This window comes from Canis lupus, chromosome 20 (genome assembly GCF_011100685.1).
Source record: "Canis lupus familiaris isolate Mischka breed German Shepherd chromosome 20, alternate assembly UU_Cfam_GSD_1.0, whole genome shotgun sequence".
NCBI classification, from domain to species: domain Eukaryota; kingdom Metazoa; phylum Chordata; class Mammalia; order Carnivora; family Canidae; genus Canis; species Canis lupus.
The window spans coordinates 57,097,811-57,115,410 of record NC_049241.1 but is presented as its reverse complement, the minus strand read 5'-3'; the positions used below and the strand labels follow the sequence as shown (position 1 = coordinate 57,115,410).

Here is a 17,600-nt window from a genome sequence, read left to right as displayed (position 1 = left end):
GAAAGAAGCCAGGCACAAAAGGCCACATATCGTCTATATGATTCCACTCATATAAAATGTCCAGAAGAGGCACATCCACAGAGCAGGGTGTCAGCGCCCGGCCATCCCGGCCGGAGTTTCCTGTGCTGGGCCAGGGTGCAGGGGAGCATCTCCAGGTGCATGCCAGCAGCACCATGCCCCCCTCCAGTCTGATCAATCAAAATATCTAGACATTTCCACCTGTTGCCTGGAGGCAAAATTGCCCCCAGTTGAGAACCACTCCCTTCCTCTCACCTGGGACTGGCCAGAAGAACCATCCTTCCCACACATCCCACGTCGGGGATTTGCCTTAAACAGCCTGCTCAGGGACTCCAGCAAAAGGCACCTGGAGAACTGATTGCCCTTCCAGCCTTCTGGGGAGGCCAGAAGGTGTCCCCGCCACGCATCCTCACCTGTCAGGAACACCTGATGCTCACTCAACTCCCCTCTCTCCGGGGCGGGGGGCGAGGGGCACCACCTGAGAACCAGGGCAGGAACGAGTTCCCAGCTCACTGTCACTATGCCGTCTTCCCCAAAGCTCCCTTGTGCTTTGATTTTTAAAAATATTTTATTTAGGGATCCCTGGGTGGCGCAGCGGTTTGGCGCCTGCCTTCGGCCCAGGGCGTGATCCTGGAGACCCGGGATCGAGTCCCACGTCGGGCCCCCGGTGCATGGAGCCTGCTTCTCCCTCTGTCTGTGTCTCTGCCCCTCTCTCTCTCTCTGTGGCTATCATAAATAAATAAAAATTTAAAAAAAATATTTTATTTATTTATTCATGAGAGACACAGAGAGAGGCAGAGACACAGGCAGAGGGAGAAGCAGGGTCCCTGCGGGGAGCCCGACGCGGGACTCGATCCCGGGCCCCGGGGGTCACGGCCTGAGCTGTCGGCTGCCCCTCATCACTGGGAATAGCCGGCGCCGCAGACGGTCGGGAGGATGCGCGGGCGCTCAAAGCGGAGCAGGGGTCCCTGACGCCCCTGGGGCGAGGGGGGGAGGGACTGACAGCGGCGGGCGCCGGGGGTCTCCTGCCCCAGAGCGAGCTGCAGCGCCCTCCTGGTCAGAGCTCCCGCTGACCGGCGCCCAGAGCCCCCCGGGACCTGGTCCCCACTCGGGGCCCTGCGGGGTCCCACCCGCGCGACCCTGCGCTAGCGCGCCCATCCTGTCCCGGCCCGGACGCCAGCCCTCCTCCCTCCTCCGCCTTCCCGTCGGTGACCCTATTGTGGCCCCAATGCCCCGCCCCGATCTCCGGGCGCCGGGGGCTCCCCCCACCCCACGCGGGCCCCCCGGGGGGGCTGGACTGCAAGTCCCAGAGAGCCCTGCGCTTCCCGTGGGTGGGGTCCGGGGCTCCCCCTCCCCGGGCGGTTTGGGAGGCGTCGGCCACTTTCAAATTTTGGCGCTGGGCGGGCGGGCCGGGCGGCGACCGCGGCTCCCAGCCCCCTCCTCCCCCGCGAGCTCGGGCTCCCCCTGCGCAGGCCGCCCCCGCCCGGAGCGCAGCGGGATTCGAACCCAGGACGCGCGGGCCCGGGGCGCAAGAGGGTTACAGGCTGTGTCGGGGCGGGGGCGGCGCCGGGCGAGCAGCTCCTCCAGGCGCTGCCCCACACCACCCCCCCCACCCCGGCCCTCCACGCCCCTCGCCCCGCGCGGGCTTTGGCGCCAGATCTTTCAAACTCTCACTGCAACGGCTGCCCCTGGCTCGGGGCCCGGCCCGAGGACCCGGATTCCGGAGCCTGGATCTGTGCGGCCTGGATTCCGGAGCCCGGCGCGCGGGGAGGGCTCACTCCGGAGCCGGGCCAGGCCTGGGGGCTAACCCGGCATCTAGGGGCAGAACTCGGCCGCCCTCCCAAGGGCTGGAGCCTATAATCCCAGATGGAATCTGGGTTGGTGGGGGGGGATGCTGAGGCTGGCGGGCGGCTGTGGCCTACGGGGTGGAAGGCTCTAGAGGCATAGACCAGTATTGATGGAGTCCCCTGTGCCAGGCCTCGGAGCCGCATCAGTGTGACCCAAACAGAGATCCCTGCTGGGGGGGGTGGCGGGGTGGAGAGGACACAGATACACTTCACAAGCCAACCACGTGGCTGGTGGAAGAGGGAATGTGGGCAAACAAGGTCAAGGGGCTCGGGAGCCCCTGCGTAGGGGGATGCACTTTTTTTTTTTTTTTTTTTAAGATTTTATTCATTCCTGAGAGACACGGAGAGAGAGGCAGAGATACAGGCAGAGGGAGAAGCAGGCTCCCTGTGGGGAGCCTGATGTGAGATTCGACCCCAGGACCCCGGGGTCACACCCTGGGTGGAAGGCAGATGCTCACCCACTGAGCCACTCAGATGCCCCTGAAAAGGTTATTTTAAAACTGAGCTTTGAAAAAATAGATAAATAAATAAAAATTAAAAAAATAAATAAAACTGAGCTTTGGGGGCACTTGGTGGCTCAGCAGTTGAGCATCTGCCTTCCGCCCAGGGCGTGATCCTGGGGTTCTGAGATCGAGTCCCACATCAGGCCCCCTGCATGCAGTCTGCTTCTCTCTCTATGTCCCTGCCTCTCTCTGTGTGTCTCTCATAAATAAATAAATAAACTAAATCTTTAAATAAAATAAAACTGAGCTTTGGGGGCCCCTGCGGGGGCTCAGCAGTTGATCCCGGGATCCCAGGATCGAGTCCCACATCGAATTCCCTTGCAGAGAACCTGCTTCTCCCTCTGCCTGTGTCTCTGCCTCTCTGTCTCTCTCAAGACTAAGTAAATAAAATATTTTTAAAAATAAAACAAAACAAAATAAATAAAACCGAGCTTCGTGGAAACATTAGTGCAACCATTTTGATTTTTATCCAGCTTTATGCTTTCAAGCAGTTTCGGGGACAGATGTGAAACAAGTACGTGATCTAATGTTAGTGTGCTAGTTATCTGTCACTATGTAACAGAGACCCAAACGCAGTGGCTTAAAGCAACTCACCTTATCTCCGTGGCTCAGGAATCTGGGTGCGCAGTAGCTGGGTCATCTGGCCAGGGCTTCATGAAAACTCACTTCAAGCTCACTTGCACAGAAGGATCCAGCCCCTGCAGGCTATAGGCCTTAGAGTGTCAGGCGGGCCGTTGTCCAGGGGCTGTCTCAGTTCCTTATCACATAACAGAGGTTCTCATTCGGGTTTTGAAACCCTCTGTATTTGTTGTAATAGGAAAAACAAAAACAACCCAAATATCTATCGAACAGTGGACCCAAACCTCCATGGACATTACACGGTGGAAAATGATGCTGCGGTGAAGATGAATGCCCCAGGGACACGCATCCCCAGAATGACCTCCCAGGTGTAAGATTGTGCAAAGAAAGCAAAGCCCACAAGACTACCAGCAATATCCTACCATTTTTATAAAATTCAAAACCTGGCTAACCTAGCTGATGTGATGCAATTGAAAGGAAAAGTGGAAACATGGTTACTCAGAAGTCAACACGGTGGTGTTGTCTGGTGAGGAAGGGGGTGACAGGTGGGGATGGGTACATAGTGGTGGGGGCTTCAACACAGGGTCACATCCTGTTCTTTTTTTTTTTTTTTATGATAGTCACACAGAGAGAGAGGCAGAGACACAGGCAGAGGGAGAAGCAGGCTCCATGCACCGGGAGCCCGACGTGGGATTCAATCCCGGGTCTCCAGGATCACGCCCTGGGCCAAAGGCAGGCTCCAAACCGCTGCGCCACCCAGGGATCCCCCACATCCTGTTCTGAAGGCTGGTCGTTGTGAAGTCTCTACTCTATAAGCTGGACATGTAAGTGACAGATGCTTTTTCTGTGTTTGATAAATTTCATATATCAAAAATGAAAAAAAAAAAAAACACACCAACTTTCCTTGGGCTGCTTTGTAGAACAACGTGGTCCCGGGGCGCCTGGGTGGCTCCGTTGGTGAAGCATCTGCCCTCGGCTCAGGTCGTGATCTCGGAGTCCTGGGATCGAGCCCCACATCGGGCTCAGCAGAGAGTCTGCTTCTCCCTCTGCCCCTTCCCCTGCTCACGCTGGCGCTCTGTCTCTGAAATAAATAAATAAAATCTTAAAAAACAAAACAAAACAGGCTCAGCAGTTTAGTGCCGCCTGCAGCCAGGGGCCTGATCTTGGAGACCCGGGATCGAGTCCCACATCAGGCTCCCTGCGTGGAGCCTGCTTCTCCCTCTGCCTGTGTCTCTGCCCCACCCCAACCCCCTCTAATAAATAAATAAAATATAAAAAAAAACCAACGTGGGCCCAATATAAATAGAATACCCTACCGCCAAAGAGCAATGGTAATCCTGTGACCTCATAGACCTGTTAACTATGCTCCCTGGTAATCATGTTGCAATATGTAAATGTGTGAAATCAATATACATTGTACACCTTACAGTTGCACAAGGTCATATGTCAACTACGTCTCAATTTAAAAAAAAAAAAGAGTATCCTAGGGGTGCCCCTGGGTGGCCCACTCTATGAAGCATCTGCCTTCAGCTCAGGTCATGATTTCAGGGTCCTGGGATGGAGCCCTGTGTTGGGCCCCCTGCTCAGTGGGGAGTCTGCTTCTTTGTCTCCCTCCCTCCCTGCTCATGCTCTCTCTTGCTCTCTCTCCCTTTTACTCTCGGTCTCAAATAAATAAAATCTTTAAATTTTTTTAAAATTAAAAACAATTTTTTAAATGAAATCTTATTTAAAATGTGGTTTCAGGGGACGCCTGGGGGACTCAGTGGGAGCATCTGCCTTCGGCTCAGGGCATGATCCCGGGGTCCTGGGATCGAGTCCCGCATCGGGCTCCCTGCATAGAACCTGCTTCTCCCTCTGCCTGTGTCTCTGCCTCTCTCCGTGTCTTTCATGAATAAATAAGTAAAATCTTTAAAAAAAATTTTGGTTTCAAGATGGCTGGCTGGCTCAGTTGGAAGAACATGTGACTCACGATCTCAGGGTCATGAGTTTGAGTCCCATTTGAGTGCAGAGAGGACTTAAAAAAAAAGCTTTAGGGATTCCTGAGTGGCTCAGTGGTTTCGCGCCTGCCTTAGGCCCAGGGTGTGATCCTGGAGTCCCGGGATTGAGTCCCGCATTGGGCTCCTGGCATGGAGCCTGCTTCTCCCTCCTCCTGTGTCTCTGCCTCTCTCTCTCTATGTCTATCATGAATAAATAAATAAATAAATCTTTTTAAAAAAAAACTTTAAATCATTCATTAATTATTTATTTATGAGAGAGAGCGGGAGAGAGATCGAGCAGGATGAGAAGCAGAGGGAGAGGGAGAAGCAGGCACCCTACTGAGGGGAGCCCGATGTGGGCCTCAATCCCAAGACCCTGGGATCATGACCTCAGCCAAGGGCAGACGCTTAACTGACCAGGCGCCCTCCCCCTCCAAAACTAAAACTTAAGAAAAAAAAAAAAAGGTGGTTTCTTAGGCACACCAGCCACATTTTAAGGGCTCCGTGGCCACACATAGCTGCTAGCCACCGACCAGCACAGGTGAAGAGGGTGCTGGGAGAGTCACCCGGGGAGGGACTGTCGAGCCCAGGGCTGCGGTGGGTGCTGCGCTCAGACACCCTGTCCCCCGCCTGGACCTCTCCCTACATCCTTGTCCAGGCCTCACTGCAATACCCGGACTCACAACCCCCTGTCTCCCACCCTCTGGAGCCTCCTCCCAAGGCGCGCTGCGACCCCTTGTGCACAGTCCCGGCCTCAGGTAGCAAGGGGCAGCTGGGGTTTTTTGGGGGTGGGGGTGGGGGTGGCGTGGATCCGCGAGCTGGGAAGCCCCCTGCGTGCAGGTGAGGACCCTTCTATAGAGCAAAGCCCAGGGGGAGAGAACCAGAGGCAGGCGGTGTGGGCTCCGGCCGCCTTCCCCACGCCCCCCCGGGAGGAGAATGTCAGCTTCAGGCTTCCCGGGAGCTTCCGAGACGTGGGTCCGGGTCTGTCTCGGGGTAACAGCTACAGACTGGCTTACGTCTCACAGTTCCGGGAGTCGGGAGTGGGGCTCAGAGGGGAGGTCCTCTGTCCCAGGCGGGTCGATGGGGTCCCTGGGTGGCGTCCAGCTCGCGGGCGGGCCAGGCTGGGGCCTGAGCCACCCCCTCTCCCGGTCCGTGGGGTCCCACGTCCCCACGGCTGCAGCGCAGCGGGACGTCTTACGTGGGATCTGGTCCTGCGGTGGGCAGGGGGTCCCCACGAGTGGCGAGTCCCGGACGCAGCCCAGATGTGGAGAGGGAGGCGGCAATCAGATCCACCAAGGGGAGGGTGTCCCAGGACTGCAGCTGGGATTCCCCAACAACTTTATTGAGATACAAGTCACAAAGTCACATAGCATACAATTCTCGCCCAAAAGTGCACAGTTCAGTGATTTTTAAAAAAATATTCACAGCACTCGGCATCCACCACCATCCACATTAGAACATTCCATCTCCCCAAAAAGAAGCCCCATCCCTTCCCGTCCCCAGCGCCCAGCCCCTCTCCGTGGACGAGCCGTCCTGCCACCCCGTGGGGCCTCCTGTGTGTGGCTCCCTCGCCGAGCGCGTGGCTGGGGGTCCGCCGGGGTTCGTGGGGGCCTCGCCCCTGCTGCAGGTGACGGAATTCCAGCGGGTGGAGAGCTTCGGCCGTCTCAGCCGCCATCAGTCCATGGACATTTGGGTTGATTCCACATTTTGGAAATTAGAAACACTGCTGCTGTTAATATTGGGACGCGCGTTTTGTGGGGACAGGGCGTCGGGCTCCCTCGGGTGGAGCTCCCAGGCGAGAGGCACAGGGCGCACCTGGGGAGCAGCCGCCAGCCTCCGAGGGCTCCCTGCCGCGCACGTCCTCCCTGCGTGGGTTAGGATCCATCCTGGGCTGTGAGGCCGCCCCGGCCCGATGCTCCCTGTGTCTGCGGCCGGAGTGGGGGGCTGGACGGGAGCCCAGAGTGCACTGGGCAGCAGCAGCTGGTTCTCACTGGAGGGTTTCCGAACGTGGGTTCTGCGACCCCTGTGCCCCGAATTCTTGCCCTGGTCCCACTAGTGTGAGAGGCAGGCTGGCTGGCCGTGACCCCGAGGCTGGAGAGAACGGGTGGGTCTGAGAGCCTGTTTGGGAGCCAGAGCCGAGGAGTTAGGTGCTGCGGGGCAGGGAGGTTCAGGGGGAGCCCCACCCTGGCCCCTGGAGCACCCCTCTGGCACCTCCGACCTCCGCTCCTGCTGGCCGGCCTGTCTGCACGTGTGGCCCTCCTCCTGCCTGGGAGCTCCGAATCTTCACTGTCTGTTGGCCTGACCAGGGTCCCCCTTCCCAAAAGTCCCGTCCCTTGGAACCTGTGAGGGGGACCCTGTGGGGTCTTTGCAGATATAACTAGTTAAGTTCTGATGAGGCCACTGGGATTGAGGCGGACTACGTCCTTGTGAAGACACAGACCCCCAGGGAGACGCAGAGATGGGAGCCGGGCGCCCGTGAGCCAAGGAGCGCCAGCCCCGCCAGGGCCCAGACACGTCCCCAGGGAACCAGCCCTGCCACGACCTTGACCTTGGACCTCTGCCCTCCAGAACCCGGAGAGATAGATCCCTGCCGTGCTAAGCTGCCTGGCGTGCGCTATTTGGACTCGGCTACACCGCCTACGGTGGTCAGTCCAACACTCCCCCGCGTCCCGTGGCTCTGGGCCCCGGCCTGTCCCGGGGTCTGGGGTGAGGGTGGTCTGCGGTCTCCCCGGAACTGCATCCTCCAGCCAGCGGTCGGCTCAGCCCCCGAGGGGTAGGAACTCCCCCGCGAATGATAAAGCTTGATGCCGGTCAGCTCACTGGCGGCCACCCCACCGGCCCCTTCTTTGGTTAGGGGACTCCTTCAGGCGTGCGACCAGTGCCTCTTTTTTTTTTTTTTTTTAACATTTTATTTATTTACTCATGAGATACACACACAGAGGCAGAGATGCAGGCAGAGGGAGAAGCAGGCTCCCTGTGGGGAGCCCGACGTGGGACTCGATCCCGGGACCAGGGGATCACGCCCTGGGCCCAAGGCAGACGCTCAACCGCTGAGTCCCCCAGGGGCCCCATGACCAACGCCTCTTTATTGAGCACCTACTGTGTGCTGGAACTACCTCGGTGAGCAAAACACACGAACCCCTGCCCTGGCGGAGCCCATATTCTAGCAAAGGGCACGGTAATGGAGGTATATAGCATGTGTGCCGGTGTTAAATGCTAAGAAGAAAAAAAGAGGGGGGTATGAAATGTGCCGGTGGGGTGTGTGTGAAGCATCTCGGTCGGTGGCCAGGGAAGCCCCGTGGAGAGGGGGACAGAGGCCGGGTGACCCAGGGCAGGAGGGGTGTTCCAGCGAGAGGAAAGGCAAAGGCTGGGGCAGCAGGAAGGGCTTGGGGGGGGGGCCGGGGGGAGTATTTCATTTGGGGAGGGTGAGCAGAGGAGGGACCCTGGAGGGCAGGGGTGTCCGGGGAGTGGCTCCTAGCAGATTGCCAGGTCACCCCCGCAGGGGAGGGGTGCAGAGAAGCGCTTTCCGTGCTTCCTGTGCGTGCACCAACCGCTGTCTAGGTCACCCTTTCTTGCAGCCTTTTCACTAGTGTGATTTTTCCATGAAAAGAAGGAGTTTGAGAGATTAAGTCCCCAGCTCCAGGACCCTCAGCTTAGGAGGGCTGCAGGTGGGGTGCGCGCCGGGTGAGTGTGACTTCGGAGCAGAAGCCCTTCAACCTGCTGCTCCCCGCCCCCGCCCCTCCCCAGCAGTTCCCAGCCTGCCTGGCCTTCTCGCCTCCTGGCCTTTGCTCTTGTCACCTCCTCCCAGCCCGTCCAGTCTTACCAACATCTCAAACTTCAGGTGATGACTCACGTCCAGTCCACCCGGAAGCCTCTCCTTAGGGACAGGAATCAGGTCTTGCTCATCTCTGAGAAAAAAACAACAACAACCCACATGATATCAGTCATGACATCAGCACTTTTCCTGCTTCAAACCTGCCAATGGTTTTCTGGCACATCCAGAGTCATACCCAGACACCCCGGTCACTGTCCCCGAGGCCCCCGTGTCTGGTCTCATCTCCCCCGTTCTGCCCGTCACTAACTCTGCTGCAGCCCCCTGGGGCTCCCTGGGCCAGGTGTGGCCTCACCGCAGGGCCTTTGCACATGCTGCGCTGGAAGCGCTCTCGCTTCATGCTTCCCAAGCTTGGCTTCTTTGTGTCACTCAGGTCTCAGCCCCAGTGTCACCCCCCCTACCCACCCCACCAGAAGCAGTCGTGTTACTGCCCACCCCCAGCGCCGTATCAGCTCCCCTCGGGCCTCCAATCAGTGCCGCAGAGATAGAAAGCACCCCGAGTCCGAGTCCGAGGCATTTGCTCCCCACAGGGCCCTCTTCTAAGTGGACCAGAATGAACTCGGTGGGTGGGTGCTCAGAACACTCGTGGCTCACGCTGTGGTTTCCGTGAGCAGAGAGCGGAATGGGGTGCCCAAGCTCACGCAGCGGGACAGGGACAGAGCCGGGATCCAGAGCCCAGCAGTCAGAGGTGCCCTTGGTCCTCCCATCCCCTCCCTGTGCTGTTTGGGGGGGCCCTGTCCGCATCCATACTCCGCCCCACCCCTCACGCCCTCTCCGGCTTGGCTCCGATGCCACAACCAGACGCGGTGGCCTGGGGTGCTTCAGCCCCGGTCCCTGACTTGTCACCGTCCTGGAAGTTGGAAGTTGGGGGTTGGGTGGCAGCAGGGTGGGCTCCAGGGAGGCCTCTCACTCCTCACCGGGTCCTCACGTGGTGGAGAAGAAAGTGCTGGTGTCCCTTCCTCTCCATATAAGGGCACTAATCCACCCTGGGGCTCCACCCTCATGACCTCACCCAGCCCCAGTCCCTCCCAGACGCCCCACCTCCAAGTGCCACCCCACGGAGGTCAGGGCCTGGGCTTACAGAACCCGAACTTGTGGTCCCTAACACCTCCTATCACCGTGGGGGGCTCCAGGCAGCACCCCCACCCTCCTTCCAGGCCAGGGGCTCCTCCCAGGACATTCCAGCCTCAATGCTGGCTGGGAGCCCGAACCCCCCCTCCTGGGCAGGTCCACCCCTCAACCTCCTTGGTTTCTTCCTTCATCCATGGGGAACAACCCAGGTTTGTGCAGGGGTGGGTGGAGGTAGGGTGCTGGGGTTTGCAGGCGGGATCCCAAGAAGCAGGGCCTGGACACGGGTGAAGCAGAAACTCAGTCAGGATGAGAAACCCTATTTTTGTTTTGTTTTGTTTGTTTTAAAGATTTTATTTATTTATTTTACAGGGAGAGAGAGAGAGAGAGAGAGAGAGAGAGAGAGATGAGAGCGCGAGAGTGAGCGCACCAGCAGGGGGAGCAGCAGGCAGAGCCAGAGGGAGAGGCCGACTCCCCGCGGAGCCTGAGCCGGGAGCCCCACCTGGGGACTCGATCCCAGGACCTCGGGATCACGACCTGAGCCCAAGGCAGACGCTTCACCATCGGAGCCCCCCAGGCGCCCTGAGAAATCTTATTTTGATGTCATGTTTTTAACCAAGTCAAGCCAATGGAAAAACACAACAACAACAACAACAACCCACAGATACATTTTCAAAATTTTTAATGAGGGCAGATCAGTCATCCTGATTTTTCCTTTGGGCTGGGGCTCGCACAGGGCTTGCTGCGGCACCCTGATCCTGCCTCGATGGGACACCCTACGATTCCGTCCATCCTGGATTTGGGGGGGGCATCTGTTTGAGTCAAACTGTCACATCAAAATATTTGTCTCACTCTGGGCCAGTGGTGATGGTTGCACAGCCTGGTCACTCTTCAAAGCCCTCTGAGCTGGACACCAGCTCAGCTAAAAGCGGGCTTGATGGTTTGTGAATTATATCTCAATTTAAAACATGAGAGAAAAAAAAAAAGACTATTTTGGTGACTGAGTTCTTCGCTGCTCCCTTAAACCTTGCCTCCCCCCGACCCGAATGTCCATGCTGCCTGCACCCCAGCGCCGCCCTGCCAGCCAGAGCAAAGCAGAACCTCAAAGAACCCGTGTCCGGACCCTTCCCGGGAACCAGCCTCTTCCCGAAAGGCCAGGCCTCTGCCGGGCAGGCCCGTCCCGCCTCCACCAGGCCAGCACCTGCTCAGCCTCCCTCACTCCCCTTGCTCCGTCCGCTCCCCAGGCGGCTTCCTTGACCCCCGGGTGCCCCCCCACACCCCGTCCTCTCTGGGCTCCAAACATCCCGGTGTCACCCCCGGGGTCTTGGGCTACCTGGTGCGTCTGGGAATATCCTCAGAGGACTCGGAGCTCTGTGCCCTTGAACTCATAACGCCGTCTGCGGGGGCCTCGATTCCTTCCCTGTAAACTTGCCATGACCCCGAAGTGCCACCTTGGGGAGGGGGGGCGGGGGGAGCCCCCAGAGAGGGCCGCCTCCAAAATGCTCAGCAGCCAATAAAAGTTTGGTCTCATTAGCACCTTCCCTGCAACGTTACTAAAAATGTGGCTCCGTTGATCAATTGTAGAGACAAAGGGTCTCATTCTTGAGGTGCAGGTGGATGTGCCCGTTTTCTTGCTGGGGATGTCAGCAGGGGGCGGGGGGCTGTGGGTCTACCCTCCCCTGTCAATGTGGTCAATGGTCTCACATGGGGGGACTGTGGGTCTCCCCCCCAGTAGATGGGGTCACCTGTCCCTGGGGCATATAGGGACATTCTCAAGGCCTGGGTCTAGGGTAAGGTGCACGGGGCATTCGCCTCAGGAATGAAATCCAGGGGAGGGCGCCAAAAACTCAATCATCAAGATACATATTTTAAAAATTCAAAATCAATGCAAAAGGATCCATGGTGAAGGAAAGGTGAAAATCATAAATAAAGAGAGGATCCGACCCTGTACCTGCACAGCTCCCCTGCTCCCTCGCCCCCACCCCGCCCTGCACCGCCCGGCCCTGGCCCTGTTGGACATTTTAAATCTTGATATTTTGTTCATCATAGGTGGGGTGTTTCATTTTGCATACATTTTCATTTTTACTGCTTTAGAATGTTGTTGATCTTGATGACGGTGTTTTGTGGCATTCCCTCGAAAGTTGTGCCTGAGGCAAGTGTCACACACTCCCTACCCCACCCCCCTGCCCTGCTTCCAGTTAGCTTCACTGACGAAAACAGGCAACCAAAACAGCCAAAAGGCACAAGCAACCCCATGTCCACCGATGGACGAATAGATAAGCAAAATGTGGTCCGTCCAGACGCTGGAATATTGTTCAGCCTTAAGGGGCGCCAGGGTGGCTCAGCTGGTGGAGCCCACCAGTGATTTCGGCTCAGGTCATGATCTCAGGGTCGTTGGATCAAGCCCCGAGTGGGGCTCACCCTTAGCGTAGAGTCTGCTTGTCCCTCTCCCTCTGCTCCTCCCCCTGCTCGTGCTTTCTTTCTCCAATAAATAAGTAAATAAACAAAATCTTAAAAAAAAAAAAAAAAAAGGAAGGAAATCCTGGGGCACTTGGCTGGCTCAGTCTATATGGCCTGTGACTCCCCATCTTGGGGTCGTGAGATCAAGCCCCACCTTGGGCTAGAACTTGCATTTAAAAAAGAAAAAAAAAAAAAAAAAAAGGAAGGACATCCTGACACCTGCTACACGTGGAGGAGCCTTGAGGACATTGTGCTCAGTGACATAAGCCAGACACAGAAGGACAAACACTGTCTGATTCCATTTATAGGCGGTGTCTGGGATAGAGAAATCCAGAGACAGAAAGAATGGTGGGTTCCAGGGTCCGGGGTCCTGTTTAAGGGGCGCCGAGTTCGTGCGGGGGCTGATGGCTCCGGCCGGCGGTGCTGGCTTCACTGCACCCTGGACGCATTTCATGCCTCTGGATGGTGCATTTACAGATGGTCTAAGTGTCTTTCACCATCATTTAAAAGGCAGACACCCCCGGGCAGCACTTTGCCTCTTTGCTTTTCAAAAGACAGGACATCGATAAAGTCACATGTTGCACAAGATGTTGTGTCTATGAAATACAGCGACCGTCACCCCAGGCCCAGCCTCCTCACCCGCCGCCTCACCCCTCCCCGCACGACCCCCGTGCGTCCCTTCCGGCGCTTGGGGCGCAGGGACCTCGTGCGGCCACCAGGTGGCGCCGCCCCGCCTCTCGGCGCCCGGGAGGTTCGGCGCCAGCCCGGTGGGCGGCGCGGAGGCGGTGCGATGCGTCAGCCGGACCGCGGGGCCCGGGAGCCCCGGGAAGCAAGCCGCGGGGCTGAAGGCCAGACCCCAGGCTGGCGGGGGAGGGGACGCTGCTGTGAGTCACGCGGGAGCCCCCGATCGGCCGTGGGAGGCAGTCCCACGCTGCCTGCCCGCCAGGCTCGTGAACCGCCTTCCTGGGGGAGACGGCGAGGCCGGCGGCCGTCCCCCTGTCGCACACGTGTGGCTCCAACACGCCCTGCACGGTGGCTTGCGGGAGTGCGTGTGCGAGGGAGGGGGGGGGACTGCCCGTGCCTCAGTTTCCCCTTTTGTCTAATGCACATAAGCATGGACCCTGCTTCCTGGGTCCTGGAAAATTAAAAGACTCATGATGCCGTGAGCCTGGTGCACAGGACGCGCGCTCCGTCCTCATCAGCGTCCCCTCCGGAAGGAGGGATCAGAGTGGCCACGGCCCCTGCAAGCCGACCTGAAGGGGCGGCGCGGGCGAGAACAGGGCGCCCCGGCCTCCCCCGCGGCCAAGTCCCCGCACCCTCAGGTGCAGAGGGGCGCTCAGGGGTGCAGCGCCAGGCGCCGGCAGGGGGCGCGGGCCCGGCTGCCGCAGGGCCACCTGCGCCTCCCACGCGCGCTCCACCTTGAAACTCGCGGCGGGGGGGTGACGAGGGGGCGACCACTCTCGTCCCTCGAGTGCCTAGAGCTGTGCAGCCCTTGCTGCTGGGGACCTCGAGGCGGCCAGCCGGTGCCACGGGGTGACACTTCCTGCGTGTGCCCCTTATTTTATTCAATGCTTCCTGCAGCTCCGTGAGGCTGGGACGCGTTCTCAGGGGGCAGGTGGCCACACAGAGGCCACCTTCGCAGCTCCCAACCTGGGGGGGCCTCGAGGGGGCCTCCTGCGACCACCACCATCCATGGGACATCTGTGTGCCCTTTATTTTATTTAACGCTCCCTCCAAGCCAGGGAGGCCCGGGCTGCAAGGCCATCAGACAGGCTGGGACCCAGAGCTCCAGACAAGTCACCCCGGGTCTGGGGTCTCCGCGGCCACCCCCCTGCCCGCCTGGGTGGGATCAGGCTGCGAACTGGGGCCCCCCGCCCCGTGCAGGCCTCGAGCACAACTTGGGAAAGGCGCGGGCCGGGGACTCTCCCGGGACCAGGAGGGGATTCCAGGCGCCCCCCCTCCCTCCACCAACTCCGAAAGGCCGCGCCGGCCTTGCGCGCTGGAAATCCCGCGCGCGCCCCGAAACGCGGCTCAGCTGCCGGGAAATCAGGAGGAAAACTTCTGCTTTTTTTTTTTTCTCTTTTCTGGCGCTCGCGCTCCCCCGACCCCGCGCCCTCCTCCCCGCTCCCCCCACGTGGGCCGCGGCGTCGGCCAACCGCGGCGCGCCTCTCTCTCGCCTTTGTGGACTGGCCAATAGGAGGGGCGGACGCGCCGCCGAGGCCACGCCTCCAGCCCCGAGGCTATAAAAGGCAGCGCCGGCGGCCGCGGGCTCAGATCGCCGGAGCCGTGGACGCGATCCCTCCTCTGCGGCCGCGCGGATTATTCCTGCCGAGGACTTGGGCATTTTTCTCCGCCTTCTCTGGGGGAGGATTTCGCTGCCTCCCGAAGGTCTTGACCGAGCGCTCGGGCTCCGAGGGAAGGGTTTGGGCTTTCCGGCCTCGGATTTTGCATTTTCTCGCCTGGGGCTGCCGTGGGGCTGCTTTCCACTGTGGATTATAACTGCAACATGACGCTGGAAGAGCTCGTGGCGTGCGACAACGCGGCGCAGAAGTAAGTAGCCGGGCCACGCGGGGACCCGAGCGACCGGTGGCCGGCAGGGCGCTGACCCTCCCTCTCTCCTGCCCCCAGGATGCAGACCGTGAGCGCCGCGGTGGAGGAGCTGCTGGTGGCCGCGCAGCGCCAGGACCGCCTCACCGTGGGGGTGTACGAGTCAGCCAAGTTGATGAATGTGTGAGTCACACCACGTCCCCGGACTGGGCGCGGGTGGGGACCCCCTCCGCTCTGCACGCTCCCTGCTGCACCTCTCTCTCGCACAGGGCTCGGGTTTCCCCCAGCGTCCCCACCGTGCGCTCAGGGCATCTGTGCCTTCCATCGGAGGGGGGGAGAGGTTGCAGTATCCTGACGGCACCCTTTGCAAGCACCCACCACCCTGTTTGCTCCTGCCTGCCCCCCCCCCCAAGTCCTGAAGCGTGCATCTTCTCCCCACCCCCCTCCAGCTGCATGCACATGCGATCCCTCACTGGGCTTCGGTTTCTCTTTGCCTTTCGAAACTCCCCCGTGCCCCGTGGCCTTTTCTGAGTCCCCAGCTGATCCCGTCTCCTTCCTCTGGCCCCCTTTAGGGACCCTGACAGCGTGGTCCTGTGCCTGCTGGCCATTGATGAGGAGGAGGAGGACGACATCGCCCTGCAGATCCACTTCACGCTCATCCAGTCCTTCTGCTGTGACAACGACATCGACATCGTCCGGGTGTCAGGCATGCAGCGCCTGGCCCAGCTGCTGGGAGAGCCGGCGGAGACCCAGGGCACCGCCGAGGCCCGAGACCTGCACTGCCTCCTGGTCACGGTGAGTCGCGGCGGCTGGCCCCACCCTGCCCAGGCACCTGGGCCCGTGTTTGTCAACAAAGTGGAGCTGGCCGGCCTCGCACCAGCTCAGCACTCAGCCACGATCGGCATGTCCCGTGGGCCGCCCGCCGGGGCCTCCTTCCCCCGGGGAGCTATTTTGAGCTGGCCTGTTTTCCCCAGAGGGGCCCTGGGAGACGGAGGCTTCCTGCCCACTCCTGGGGCTCCCACTGAACCCCCTCTTTTCACCCCGTCACAGAACCCTCACACAGACGCCTGGAAAAGCCACGGCCTGGTGGAGGTAGCCAGTTACTGCGAAGAGAGCCGAGGGAACAACCAGTGGGTTCCCTACATCTCCCTCCAGGAGCGCTGAGACCCTTCCCAGCATCAGAGCCTGTTGAGTTGCTACCAAAAAAAAAATAAAATAAATATTTGACCCCTCCCCCCAGAACAACCCCCCAAAACAACCCAACCTGTGAGACCATGGGGGCAGAATCATTGGAGAAGAGGGGAGCGTGCAGCCGCCCCCAGGGCGGTGAGCCCGGAGCAGCGCCCGTGGCGGCCCCCGAGAGAGGAGAAGAGGGGGACCCGGGCCAGCAGGAGACGGGAACCTGGAGCTCAGGCTTTGCGACAGAGCAGCTGGAGTGGGGGAGCAGCGGCCTCCCCCACCGTGGAGGGCCTGGACTCCACACTCGGGTGGAGTGAGACCTACTGCGTCCCCCACCCTTCTTGTGACCGGCGCTGACATCTGCATGAGACTCGCTTGACCGAGGGTCTGCACCCTTGCCGGGACTATACTTTGGGACTTGGGAGCTGGGGCCGAGGTTGCTCTGTACCCATGAACTCCCAGTTTGCAAATGTAATAGACAATCTATTTTGTTACTTGCACTTGTTACTTGAACCACTGAGAGAGCTGGGAAGCTTATATAGATACATATATTTTTACTTCTATGATGACCTTGTAATAAATTTCTAAAGCTTCTGGGTTCTTGTGTATTTGCCACCTCTGAGAGGGGCCAGGACCTCTGCGCCCCTCCCCGCGCCCCAGCCTACACTGCCCACCGAGCCCCCTCCTGCAGGCTCACCAGGAAGTGTTACTTAAGTCCCTGTTAGCAGCTCCAGGCTCCTTTGCAAAAACAGTGCCTCTTCTCTCTGCAGCCGGCGCCAACCAAGCCCAACAAACCTTTGCCTCTTTTTTTTTTTTTTTTTTTTTTATCCTCCCTCCTGCCCCATAGCAATTAAAAGACCGGTTTATTACGAAACCTGGCCGCTGTGCCACAGCTGTTACTGGCTGTGCTGGAGTCAACCCCAAGCTCTGGGCATATAGAGACGCACCCCTGGGGGGGCTGGCTGCAGCCCCTGCCTGCCCGCCCCTCCCCCCACCCAAGGCCAGAGAGGTCAAGGGGGCATGGACCCCGGTGGGCTCAGGGCTGCGGGGCAGGGCTGGCCTTGCAGGAAGGGCTCCTCCAGGCAACCCCCCGGGAGCGGCCCTCCACCCACCCAGCCTTCTCCCTCCCCAGATAGGCTCCTTCACTGCACTGAAGAAAAAAAAAATTTTTTTTTCTTTCCCCAAACTAAGATCAACAAGCAAAAAACACCCAAGGAAGTCGTGCTCCCAGCCCAGCCGGACTTGGCACGGGGCTGCCTCTTGCCTCTAAACCGAAACTGTGAGGCCGGCGGCCACCTCCCGGTTCTCCCGGCGCAGGCGGTGCCTCCCCCGCCGCGGGCTCCCCGCCCCAGCTCCCGCAGGCCCCGCTCTTCCCGCCCCGGCTGCGGGGTGGGCCGGCCGCGTGTCCCCAAGCCCCGCGGGGAGGGGGACGGGGCGAGCCCCGCCGCAGGCCGCGACCTTTCCACGGAGCCCTACGTGGGCGCGGGAGGAAAACCCCGGCGGTGCCCCGGGAGTCACGGGGCTGGGGGGAGCCCCGCCGGGGCGGTTGGGAGGGAGGGACAGGTGGAGGGGGAAGCCCCAGGGAGAGGGA

General features: G+C 59.7%; 1 protein-coding gene and 2 long non-coding RNA genes across 3 annotated transcripts; 2 read left to right on the top strand and 1 right to left on the bottom strand.

Annotated features, from left to right (window-relative positions):
- Positions 1-6,206: 6,206 nt before the first annotated feature.
- Positions 6,207-9,720, bottom strand: LOC119877336. The gene is made up of 3 exons (XR_005375238.1): positions 9,673-9,720; positions 8,747-8,831; positions 6,207-7,041 (listed from the first exon to the last, which is right to left on the bottom strand). It is a non-coding gene; the product is annotated as an uncharacterized LOC119877336 (long non-coding RNA).
- Positions 9,721-9,814: 94 nt separating this feature from the next.
- Positions 9,815-10,814, top strand: LOC119864596. Its single transcript, XR_005374469.1, has 2 exons — positions 9,815-10,035; positions 10,200-10,814. It is a non-coding gene; the product is annotated as an uncharacterized LOC119864596 (long non-coding RNA).
- A 3,732-nt stretch (positions 10,815-14,546) lies between these two features.
- Positions 14,547-16,603, top strand: GADD45B (growth arrest and DNA damage inducible beta). The gene is made up of 4 exons (XM_038565343.1): positions 14,547-14,833; positions 14,912-15,013; positions 15,403-15,625; positions 15,881-16,603. The coding sequence occupies exons 1-4, from the start codon at positions 14,790-14,792 to the stop codon at positions 15,992-15,994; spliced, it is 483 nt and encodes a 160-aa protein (XP_038421271.1). The 5' UTR covers positions 14,547-14,789; the 3' UTR covers positions 15,995-16,603.
- The last annotated feature ends 997 nt before the right edge of the window (positions 16,604-17,600 follow it).

Excerpts from the sequence above, each read along its gene's own strand:
- GADD45B (XM_038565343.1), top strand. The coding sequence starts at position 14,790 with ATGACGCTGGAAGAGCTCGTGGCGTGCGACAACGCGGCGCAGAA. Across the intron at positions 14,834-14,911 it reads TGCGACAACGCGGCGCAGAA|GATGCAGACCGTGAGCGCCG; the intron begins GTAAGTAGCCGG and ends TCCTGCCCCCAG. Across the intron at positions 15,626-15,880 it reads TGCACTGCCTCCTGGTCACG|AACCCTCACACAGACGCCTG; the intron begins GTGAGTCGCGGC and ends ACCCCGTCACAG.